The following is a 12,734-nucleotide window of genomic DNA, read 5'->3' on the forward strand; positions in this document are numbered from 1 at the left end:
AATATATTATATATATTTTGTTATATAATTATATATTATAATATTATATATTATGTAATATATTATATAATTAGAATTATATTATATATAATATATTATAATATATAATTATAATTATATAATATATTATATTATTTATAATATATATATATAATACTTAATAAGGTTGGCGATTCCGCCAACCTTTATTATTATATATATATAATATATATAATATATATTATAATATAATATATTATATATATTGTATTTTATATATAATATTATAATAATATATAAAATATTTTATATTATAATATATAATATAATATTAATAATAATATATAATAAAATATTTTATATTATAATATATATAATACAATTATAATATAATATATATTATAATATAATATAATATATATATTATATTATAATATATATATAATAGTTAATAAGGGTTGGCGAAATCGCCAACCCTTGGCGGCGCCAAGGGTTGGCGATTTCGCCAACCTTTACTGTTATATATAATATATAATATATATATATATATATATATATATATATATATATATATATATATATATATATATATATATATATAACAAGTACTGCAAGTGGAAGTGCTTTTCGTGAAGTGGGCACAGCTATTTCCAAAAGTGCTTCCATAATAGCAGAAGCACTTCAGGTCTGTGAAGAGAGAGAAGAGAGAAGACACAAAGTCTCCATGAGAGAAGACTGGAGATTGAAATATTATTAACATATATATATTAATATTATATATTATATATATAATATATAACATATTATAATATAAAATATTATATATATAATATTATATATAATAAAATAATATATAATATATTATAATATAAAATATTATATATATTATTAATAATATTATAATATATTATATATATTGTTAATAATATTATAATATAATATACATATAATTATATAATATATTATATTATATAATTTTATATAAAATATATATTATATAATTATAAATATTAAATATAATATATTATATAATATATTATATATATAATATATATATATTAATATTATATATATAATATATAATATATAATTGCCAAAGGTTGGCGGGGTCGCCAACCCTTGGCGTCGCCAAGGGTTGGCGACCCCGCCAACCTTTGGCAATATTAATATATATATATATATATATATATATATATATATATATATATTATAATATATTATATATAATAAAAATATACATTAATATATTATAATATATTATATATATTATTATTATTATTAATATATTAATAATAATATTTATATAATATAACATATGTATATATTATTGTGAGGATAGGCGAAATCCCTTATCAATTTATTTTATATATTAAATTATATAATATTATAATATAATATAATATAATATAATATTATATTATAATATAATGGCTTGGTGCCTGGTGACGCCAACCCTTTGCCTGTAAAAAAGTATTATGGGTTGGCGGAAACGCCAACCCCCAAAAATTATAAAACGCCAACCCATGCCAACCATTTAAAATTTTTTTTTTCCAGTTTTCTTTTTAATTAAATACCCAATCTACCGATAAGATTTCTAGTTTTCTGAAATCTGAAATCTACCGAATAAGATTTGCCAATCAGTTTTATTCTTCAGTTTTTTTTTCTGACAACCTTTTTAACTTTTTTTTCAGTTTTTTTTTCAGTAAAGAATTGTTAATCTGAAATCAATTTCCTTTTTCAGTTTTTTCCTTTCTTCTTTTATTTTTGAAACATTTATTCTATTTTCTACATGATTCTTTTATCACTTGAAAGATGAGAAAGAAGAGAAAAAAAAGTTGCAGAGAAGAAGAAAGAGAGAATATACGCTTGAAATATTGAAGAGGGGTATTTTGGGAAAGGTGAGTACTGTTGTGGTATATTTGTGAAATCATTAGGATAGGTGGCAATTTTGTATACACGGAATAAAATAGTGCTAAAATTTTCAATTTCCCCTTTAGCAAAATCTAAGCTATTATCATACGAAATATTTGCATGCGTTGGCCACACTTTCGTTGGAGAGAGAGAAAATTGGTGAATGTCTTGTCTTCCTTTTCTACAAATTCAAGATTTTTATAATGGCTCAAATATCTAAGCACGTTTTGCCTCTATATTTCTCAACAAAGCCTCAAGGGTTTTGCTCTATCGGCAAGTATTAAATTTGTGCTGGATTCCTTAATCTATTTATGCTGGATTTTTGGGTTAAAAAAAATTTTATTTACATTAACTAGGGTGAAAAAATTTTTGTTCTATGGTCTTGTAAATGGTTAATAAAAAAAGTTGATCTCACATGCCCAAAAAAAATTATTATGCCCAGCCCAATTAAAAAAATATTATTAAAATCCTAAAATTGAAATTGCTCTCAAATAGTCAGAATCATATATTAATCTCTTCTAAACTCAATAGCAGAGGTATATGATGGCTCACAATTGTGTTCTTTCATTTGCCTTCTAGTTTAGTTGTTTACATGCACGTTGATATGTGATCTATAACATCTTCGTTTGAAGATGGTATCAAAAGACAAAAGAAAAAAAAAAACTCTATACAACATATCGAAGTTTAATTTAAAAAAAAAGTGTTAGTATTTTAAATTTAAAAAGAAAATAAATAATATTAATTAATTCTGATAATTTTAAGATATTTAAATTTTTAATAATTAATATATATCAATTTAAGAATACAACCAATCTGGATAGCAATGAGGCGTTTGGCTGCTATGATTTGACAATTAACTTGGTAGGTGCAATTTTGGCCTAACGGATATAGTTTCTTTATTCCAGGAAGTGGGTTGATCATATGCTCTGTTTCTCATAGGAAGTATGCAACAACTAGGAATCACATGTCCTTTGACAAAAATATGAGGCTTTTTGCCCTCTTTTTTCCTTCCAGCTTGTCTTATTACATGTGTGCTTACGCACAACTAAGAATCAATTGTATTGTCGCATTGTTTCCTTTCCAACTTCTTAATATTTTATTATTATTATTATTATTTTTAAGTTTTCGTTAATTTATCGGCAAACAATGAGAGATCGTAGAGGCCCCTCTTTGAAAAAAATCCTGGGTTCATCACTGCCCCTACGCATGAGAAAGATAGTATTCAGTCCATTTTAATCCATCATCGTTTTAGTTATTTTTTTTTTTTTTTTTGCAAAATATATGTTTACCTTGAAGATATGGTTATTCAACTTGGTGAAACGTTACCCCATTGAACATATGGCCATAGTTCATATGTCCTATTCAAGCTTAACATCCTTATTTTCCACTATAAAAGCCTTGATATTTGTACCAAAAAAATAAACAACTCAATTTCATACAACCATTGTCATCCTGCTGATTTCATATTCATAATCTTTTGTTGTTCCCGTTTCAGAAATATTTTCAGAAGACCCTGCTGAATCCCGGGGGATTGTTCTAATTCAGAGAATAAAAATCCTTAAAGACTGACTTCAGTTCACACATCAAGTTACTATGTCCTTTCTCTTTCCTCAGCTCCAAGTCAAAGTACACTATCTGTCCAAGTCGAAGTGCTCCATTCTGTGGCAAAGTGCTCTATCTGTCCAAGTCGAAGTGCTCTATTCTGTGGCGTGATTAGATTTTACAACTTTTATTATGTGGCCTGACAATCAAAGTGCTATTGCTTTGGCATCTATTCCTATATTGCACGTAAGAACTAAACATATTGAGATTGATATTCACTATGTTAGAGATTAGATGGCAACTAAGAATTTAGTGATTCAATATGTGCCTGCCAATATAGTGTCAAAAAGTTGACATTTTAACCATACTGAGATGTGAAGTAGCAGTTTTTTGAAGTGCTGAGTACTGTTAATTGTTACTGTTTTTTTTCCTGGTGATGATAATGCAGTAAAGATAGTGATACGGTAAGGGATGTGATGATGAGGATGTAGTGAAAATTGATGTTTGGTTTATGTAGGGATATTAGTCAAAATATTAGGAAAAGTGATGTGTTTTGGCTTGAGTGGGGATATTTGTCAATGTTATAAAATGAAGAAGTATTGTACTAGATTTGGACAATGTCAAAACTCACCGTTTCACCAAATCAATTGTGTTCATCCTGCTATAGGGTTCAGTGTTTGTCACCAGATATTTTTGATTCATCTAAGGCATTGGAAATCCATTTTGCATATTCAAATATTAGACATTGTACTAGCCATTTCTTTGCAAATTTTAGATTAATGCATCCACCTTTGCAGTTTAGGGACTTGCTTCAGGCAGCTGCAGGTGCCGCTAATGAGTATGACTTCAAGGTTGCAATGGACAGTATCAAGGGTTACAGTCAAGAAGCATACAATTACCTGATGAAGGAACCGGCAAAATATAGGAGCAGAAGTGCTTTTGACACAGATTGTAGTAGTGATAATATCACTAACCGTAGAACTTTCAAAGAGAAAGTCTGAATTTGAACCTTTATCATATTTGTAAAATCTTAATTTATTTGATATAGTGATTGTGGTTTAGTCCGTATGCTTCGGATTTATCCATTCAATTAATATGGGTAAGAGCCCTGGTTAAAAAAAAGGAAGAGAGAGAGGTGAAGGAAGTTCCCATTGTTAAATCGATTGAGTTTATTCATTTAAAGGTTATGAATAATTTTTATATTAGTTATTATACTTAAGAAAGCTAGTTTTTGGGAATTTGAGGTACATGTGATATGTCTAGGATACATTTCGTCAACTTAAGGTTATCGAGAAAGTACGCATATGATAAGTTTCAAATCAGAAGAGTCCCTTGTAAACATATGATAGCAGCAATTACTAAGGCCAGACAACATAAGGAAACGTATATGATTCGCTTATACCTGATGAAATCATGTCGCCTAATATGTTGGGCTCCAAAACTTACCAACCCCATCCATAGAGAGAGATCAGGCACGCCTGAGAAGGCAGGACACAGAGAGAAGCATGAATCCCCAAGGAGAGGAAGGCAAACAACTGTCTACTGCGGAGTTTGCAAGGTCCAATAATTAGTACGATTATGTTATTGGTCAGTTTTCAATTATTTGCACAAACTGGAACAATTAGGGAAACAGATGCATGTAATTTCTGAAAGAGGTGAGATGTAAACTCATTGATCAAAGTTGTTCTTTGGAGTATATTGAATGGTGGCTACTCTTTTTGTTATGTTTTTGAAATGGCTCTGGTTGTGCCTGTCATGCATAATTTATTTTATTTTATAGTTATATTAAACATTTGCTTCTCATTAAGTATGTTGTGGTGATTTTGAGTTATGGCAGATGTGTAACATCCCTAGTTTAATAATCTGGTCCATTTATCTCTAGTCCAATAGCCTAACTAATTATCAAAATATTGTCTATTTTGGATACACACGCATTATAATTTTGTTTCTAAGTTTTATAACTCAAAACATGTCTTTACAATTTAAACAGTTTATAGACTGTTTAACTAATTTCAATTTAGTATCTTCAAACGATATGAGATACACACAAAAACTTAGTATTTATCTCGTGCTTTATTGATATGAAATATATTTAAGATGTCACAAGATGTAAGAAAAGGGCCACTTTATTAGCTATGTTAACAACTTGGATATTCCAGATAATGAAAACAATTTTGTTTCTTTGCTACTTGGAGTATTTAGGTTAATTAATCTATGTGGATTGCTATTGTCTTTGTTGTAAGGATTGGAGTAAGCTTGTTAATCATGGTTGTATATCATTAATACACTTAGATAATTACATTGAAATATAGATCAATAGGCATATTAGGATGTTTACAAATACCATCCATTTAATGTTAACTCAACGTTCATTTTCATCTTGCAAACTCACTTTCAAGGCAAAAACACAAAAAAACATATAAAGAGGGTTGGCCCATGGCATGATCCAATTTTTTTTTTTTTGGCATGACTCACATGGCCTGTTTATCGTGTTGAAGCTTTGGATAAGACCCACATGTTAGTCTAACATAACTTGTTAAAAAATAATACAAAATTAAAAAAATATTTAAACGATATATAATCTTATAAATAAAATCCCTAAAAACTCACAAAGACATGACCTTGACATACTAATATACTAGTAGATTTTGTCACAGTTAGGCAGCATGACCCATTGCCACATGTATACACAACCTAAATGGTCATTGTTGCACCTGCCTACACTTTTATACCTATTTTGGAACTTGATAGTGGCTCCACAAAAAAAAAAAAAAATCAGATGAAGCCATATTGCATATGAAAGAAGTCAATGATCGCTAGTGTGGTGTAAAGAAAACCAAAGAAACTGGAAACCAAATTTGCTCTTCCCATTTTGGTTTTCTAAACCTTGAAATTGTTGGAAAAAGCCGGGGATGTAACTGTATTTAAACAGTCTAAAATGAAGGGCGTTTTCATTATTTGCTGCAAGGGACGTTCAAGGGTAATTTGCAAACCTTAGGGGAAAATTATAATAATTCATAAAACCTCAAGGAGAAAACTGACAATAGTCCTTCTTCAAGCCAAAGAAGACGCTGACGTGGATTAGCCGCTCTAATTTCCTTGGGAGGAGACAAAAAGAAACGTATGAAAGAGATTGTGCCAAAACGTAGAAACCCTAAAAGCCCATTTTGGTAATTTCAATAACGTCCACGAATGTCTTATCATAATACGCCATTAATTCCTTGACCAATCATTCATAGCCAACAATATTAAGGATAGCGTTGGACAACTTCAAAGCCACTAATCAACTTTCCGTAATGTATTTCCACGTGTCATTATTTTATCCATCAGATCTTTTGGTCTCTCAAAAATATCTAACAAGTGAAACTAATATTATATCTTCCATGTGGGCCCTACCCTCTAAAATATCACAAAAATAAAAAGTAAACTTTGAAAAAAGGTTGCCCACAGGTTGAGGTTGAGGTTGAGCCTCAGCCTCCCAATGAGCCAATGCCTTTTGATCGTGCTGACTTGGCAAGTGCAGGCCTCACAAAATATTGAGCATCAGATATTTTTTATGTTAAGATATTTTAATAGCCGTAAGATGCTAGATTTCAGATATTTTTATTTTAAAAAAGTCTGTCCTTAAGATAGCATTGAAGAGAGGTGTTGCAGAGAGAGATGGGAGAGGTGGTGTTGAGTAGTGAAGAGTTAATGGAGAAGAAGAGTGAAGGAATGGTGAAGTGGGAAGGGTTTTTACAAAGGATGGCTTTGAGGGTTTTGCTGGTTGAGGCTGATGATTCTACCAGGCAAATTATAGCTGCCCTTCTCAGGAAATCTACTTTCAGAGGTTTGTTTTCTTCTTTGCTTCTGAATTTCATCTTTTTATGGAGTGTTTATGTTTTAGAAACTATAGTTTTTAGATTTGTGTTTGAGGCTCAAGTTCAGGACTTGTGGTTCAGCTTGTGATGTGCAGGTTTGGATATGAGAAAGGAATTGTCAAATTGCAAAAGAAAAAAAATTAAGCAATTTGATATAAGGCAGGCCATTTTGGTTTAACAAGTCGTTTTATTCTTATATTAAACATTATTAATTTCGAAAAGGTGGTGTGATTTAGAACCAAAACATGAAACAGAGGAAAATTAAGCAATTAAAAGATACAAGAGATAACAGAACCTACATAACAACATAAATTACACAATTTATTAAAAATTAAAGAAAAAAAACACTTCTCTAGTTGTATATCAAGTTTTAATTTGGGCACTACTTTCGGACCATACAACCGTGGTAGTCAGGAAATTTTTGAGATACTAATATCCCATTGATAACACAATCTAAAGCTCACTGTATTAACTCTGCCAATCTAAAGTGCAAGTTGTTGATTTCATGTTTTTGAGCATTTATTTGTTTATTTGGGTTTCTATGACGGAGAGTGGGTGATATTTAAAATCTAAAATCGTGCTTTGATGTGAATTGATCATGGTTTTGTCTTCTGTTTTGAGCAGTGACTGCTGTTCCTGATGGTTTGAAGGCATGGGAAATACTGAGAGGAAGACCACATAACATAGACCTCATATTGACTGAGGTTGATTTGCCGTCAATATCTGGATTTGCTCTTCTTACGCTAATCATGGAGCATGAGATTTGCAAAAACATCCCTGTTATAAGTATGATATGTACCTATCACTGATTAATTTTCTATTTAAGACTTTTTATTAACTTTAAATTTTGTGCTTATTGTTTTCATTATGCAGTGATGTCTTCACAAGACTCAGTTAGTACTGTATATAAATGCATGTTGAGAGGTGCTGCTGATTATCTTGTTAAGCCTCTGAGGAGAAATGAGCTCAGAAATCTGTGGCAGCATGTATGGAGAAGGCAATCTGTATGTGTGCTGTTTTATGGTTCTCTCTCTCACATAAGTTTTATTATTGTTTTATTTCCAAGTGAGTCTTATTTCATTTCCATTTTCCATTAGTCAACCACTGGCGGAAATGTTGATCAAGATGAGAGTGTCGGACAGCAAAAGATTGAAGGCACTTCTGAAAATGATGCTGTCAGTAATCATTCCAGTGGTCATGTGGCTTGTATCCAGAGGAATGATGAATGTGTTGAGAAAGGGAGTGATGCTCAGGTGAGTTTCTCCTTTTGTATATCAGGCAGCAAATGCTGTAGTTTGTCTAGATTTAATGTTCTCCCTTGGGATACAAGCAAATCATCATTTGCGATTTTCTTTTCATATAGTCATGTTGGATTGCTATCAGAACATTTGAACAGCTTATAAATTTCTTTTATGTTAGTGTTATGAGCACTTGTAGGCTTGAGTGAAAGTGAAATCACCTTCAGTCTTTTATAGTATAATTTAGATGAGAGTTCTAAACCTAGTTTCTGTCAAGAATAACCCCACTGCTTAAATAAAAAACTTGGTATTAATTTAAAAAATAAATAATTATTTAGTTAAATCTTGAATTTACATGCTGGCAGCCCCAAAGTGAGGGTTATCCAATGACACTTTTGGGATGCTTTACGTATGAATTATCAAGGGCGTGTTGTATTTCTGTTTATAAAACCTCTTATGGTTCAAAGTAATTTCCTTTCGCCTTAGGTTGGGTACATGAAGTTTCATATGTCATAGAGAGTGCATATTTGTTGTTGCTTGCAGAGCTCTTGTACAAAGCCGGACTTTGAAGCTGAGAGTGCACAGATGGAAGAGATGCAGGATTTCTCAAGACCGTTCTGGGGAAAATCCTTACAAAATGATGTAGAGATGCTGACGCATGAAACAAGCATCAATTATGGCCAGCAAATGCTTATTCATGAGAGTGAAGTTGGGGGTATAACAATTTTTCATTTGAAATCTGGTTACATCTTATGTGCTCAGTTCAGTCAGAAACCAACTTACATTTTTGTGAATGCCTTAAATTTACCAGGATCAGAAGTAGCTGCCAGCAAGGATGCTAACATTAGAAATTTGGGCAAGGATGTAGAACCAGAAAGTCAAAGGAAGGATGTGACCTTCACCAGAGAGCCCTGTAATGAGCTTGTCAATTCTTCTAGAGAAGCGATTGATTTCATGGGAGCATGCAAAAATCAGAATTCCTGCTCAAACAATGGAGCAAGCAGGGTTGATTCTACTCCAGATTTGGATCTTTCCTTGAGAAGATCTCATCCTGGTGGTTTTGAGAATCAAGTTGCAGACCAAAGGTTTACCATCAGGCATTCTAATGCCTCTGCCTTTACACGGTGAGTCTGTCTATCCTAATATTAGTATCTTTATTTTGATCACTATTAACTGCATAAACTGTTCAGTGGGCTGTCTTTCTTGTTTGATAGGTTACATTATTACTTCAAAATTAAAAAAAAAAAAAAATTCTATTATGTCATGTCCTAATGGCTAAGGATCTGTTACCTCTGATTTGCTCTTTAATCCAGAAAGCATGTGAACTCAACTTCTTTATGGTTTGTAGTCAATGAGAGTGTTGGTTTTGGGGACTAAATTTCTTTTCGGTTTTTGAAATGGTTTAAGATAAAATGCATAGGCGATTAAGCCTCATACCAAGTATAAAATTTTTGAAGTTTCAATCATGTTTGTTTTTATTTGTTTCCTAATTATATTTCGGGTGTAGAGGGAAGTCAAAGCAGATTAGCAACGAAGTCATATTTTCTGTTCCACTGGATTGTAGTCACCGCATGAATTTCTATATTCTAACACATCTATTGATTTTTTAATTCAGGTACACTAACAGATCTTTGCAGCCAGTACATTCAACACTGCATGGTGCTTGCAATCAGCAGAAAGAATTTGCAGCTGGCTCAGAGAAGACTCTATCTGATATTGTTACTATAAGTAACTCTGATACTCCACTTGTGCTAAGTACTCAAAGAAGTATCAGTTCTCTGGCTACTAGTCAATCTAATAAATCTGAACGAGAAACTTTGTGCCGTCAACAGAAACCATCTCCTGTCCCAATTCCAGTAAAAGGTATGAGGCTTAATAGTCTATGCACTGGCTATGGCTCAGCAATACCTCATATTTTTTGTGCAAAATTGGGTCTATCATCCATGCCAAGTCCTAGTTCAGCCAATCAGCGAGAACTGACCTTTCAAGTGAACCCAGTCCATTGCGGCAATGTTGAAAGCAGTAATTGCTCACAACTTTATGATAGACTTGGAGAAAATGCAATTAATTCCATTTCCATCAACCAGACCATGCAAATGTTGAGTCACAGGTTGGAGACTCTGGAGGATCGAGGACATATATCTCCAGCCACGGATCAGAGTGCAAGTAGCAGTTTCTGTAATGGTGCTATAAGTCATCTGAACAGCATAGGATATGGAAGCACTTGTGGAAGTAACAGCAATGTTGATCAGGTTGCTGCTGGCAGAGCTGCTGCAGAGAGCAAGAATGAAGAAGGATTTTGCCCCACCAATGGAAACTCACATCGATCAATCGAAAGAGAAGCAGCACTAAGTAAGTTTCGCTTGAAGCGAAAGGACAGATGCTATGATAAGAAGGTAAAGAACTGCAGTCACATATATCATTGGAACTACTTTTGATTGCTAAGGACAGACAAATTGTACATTACATTCTTCTGCATATAAATAGCAACCAATACCAGAATTATTACAATCTGTTAACGGATAATTTTTGCACAGGTTCGGTATGAAAGTCGAAAGAAACTTGCAGAACAACGACCGAGAGTGAAAGGACAATTTGTTCGGCAAGCACAGCCTGATTCGACGATGGCAGAATCTTAGAATCAGTGTGGTAATTCACTTGAGGGGTGGCTTATAAACTTAATAGGATAGAACTTTAGATTAGATCTTACAAATCTTTTCAGTGGCTTGATGTAACATGTTTTTGCAGTCTATTTTCCTCATGTTTGTGTATATGGAGATTACCATGTATCCATGGTAAAAGTAGAGCTGTAATATATATATATATATATATATATGTTTCAATTCATTTGCTTTATTTTGCTATAGAGTTCATACAGTAATTCTTGCTATCAAATCACACCCCAGGGTTATGCTATTTTATTTGATTCCCAGCTAGTCAATTTCAATCTAAATGTCATATCAAAATCTTGCTTTTCTTGAAGTTTTGATGCGGCGAAATTGATGGTAGTAATTATTTTCTTTTCATAAAACAACAAACAGAAATTGCAATTTGGCTGGGCAATGTTAAAGGTTGTCAATGTCATAGGTGCTTGGTGTAGAAAACTTCAGAGGCTTGAGTGCACAGGCCATTGCTTTATCGCTTTTTTGTCCGTAAGAAAGAGCGAGTGGTCCAACGATAATTGAATTTTGTTTTTGTAAGTTTGTGAACTAAATTATCAAGCCAAATGATACGGACAAAATTAAAACTCTAACCAATCTTACGGGCTTTAAGACATGTTAAGAGGGTTTGGTCTACTGTGTCACAACTTGAGCCTCTTATTTTCGGTATGAACCTTTGGGATACGATATACAATTTTACATTAGAAGACGTGTCAAAAAGGGTGGACCTGCTCGCGGCCAAGCACAGGCCTCTCGTTTTTGGTACGGGCTGTTGGGGTACGATGCGCAATTTACATTTAAACGTATGTCAAGGAGGTGAGGCTCTGCAATAAAATTTAGCCGACCAAATTGCAATAAAATTCGGTTGGCACCGAGCTTGCCTAATTTTGGGCATCAGATCATCCAAAAACCAAGTTGTTGGCCGTTGAAAATTTGGCCGAGCAATTTGAGTGACGAAATTTCTAACTATTAGTGTTACGTAAACGCCACAATAGTATCATATTATCTTTGGTGATTAAATAAATCCGATCGATTGATTTATATGTTTTTTAAATTTTTATAACAGCTACATTTATGAATAACAAATAAATTTTCTAGCATTTCCTATATAAATGTACCAAATCAATTTGAAACTGACTTTTGCAAACAAAATTTTTAATATAATAGAGAGCAAAACATTCTTGAGTTTTATACTGATAATCGTTCGTTGTAATCAAAATCCATGATCGTCTATCTTCTTTGTAATCATATATATAATAATATGTATTTATAATATGATATAATATAGATAAAAATGATACATATCGTGAGATATATCATAATAAAAATGATACAATGAATGTATTATATATACGATATATTTTTTTTTTATCGATACTAATCAATACATTTTTTTTTTAAATGATGATACAATAGAAGTATATATATGAGAAATTTTAAATTTTTAAAAGTGTTTGTGATATTTTTCAAAATGATGACGTATCAATAATATTTTTTATTATTTTATTTTTTAAAAAATGTATTATATAATACGATACGATACT

At 31.8% G+C, this 12,734-nt stretch overlaps 1 protein-coding gene and 1 long non-coding RNA gene across 2 annotated transcripts; both read left to right on the forward strand.

The window, feature by feature from the left end:
- The first annotated feature begins 2,843 nt into the window (after positions 1-2,843).
- Positions 2,844-5,222, forward strand: LOC123192982. Its single transcript, XR_006496985.1, has 2 exons — positions 2,844-3,678; positions 4,230-5,222. It is a non-coding gene; the product is annotated as an uncharacterized LOC123192982 (long non-coding RNA).
- A 1,668-nt stretch (positions 5,223-6,890) lies between these two features.
- LOC123192988 (two-component response regulator-like APRR5) lies at positions 6,891-11,386 on the forward strand. The gene is made up of 8 exons (XM_044605733.1): positions 6,891-7,261; positions 7,917-8,078; positions 8,166-8,296; positions 8,390-8,545; positions 9,074-9,245; positions 9,342-9,654; positions 10,146-10,926; positions 11,068-11,386. Exons 1-8 carry the CDS (start codon positions 7,093-7,095, stop codon positions 11,167-11,169), a joined length of 1,986 nt encoding a protein of 661 aa, XP_044461668.1. The 5' UTR covers positions 6,891-7,092; the 3' UTR covers positions 11,170-11,386.
- The last annotated feature ends 1,348 nt before the right edge of the window (positions 11,387-12,734 follow it).

The sequence above is a fragment of the Mangifera indica genome, chromosome 1 (genome assembly GCF_011075055.1).
Source record: "Mangifera indica cultivar Alphonso chromosome 1, CATAS_Mindica_2.1, whole genome shotgun sequence".
Classification (NCBI taxonomy): domain Eukaryota; kingdom Viridiplantae; phylum Streptophyta; class Magnoliopsida; order Sapindales; family Anacardiaceae; genus Mangifera; species Mangifera indica.

Excerpts from the sequence above, each read along its gene's own strand:
- LOC123192988 (XM_044605733.1), top strand. The coding sequence starts at position 7,093 with ATGGGAGAGGTGGTGTTGAGTAGTGAAGAGTTAATGGAGAAGAAGAGT. Across the intron at positions 8,079-8,165 it reads CAAAAACATCCCTGTTATAA|TGATGTCTTCACAAGACTCA; the intron begins GTATGATATGTA and ends TTCATTATGCAG. Across the intron at positions 9,655-10,145 it reads AATGCCTCTGCCTTTACACG|GTACACTAACAGATCTTTGC; the intron begins GTGAGTCTGTCT and ends TTTTTAATTCAG.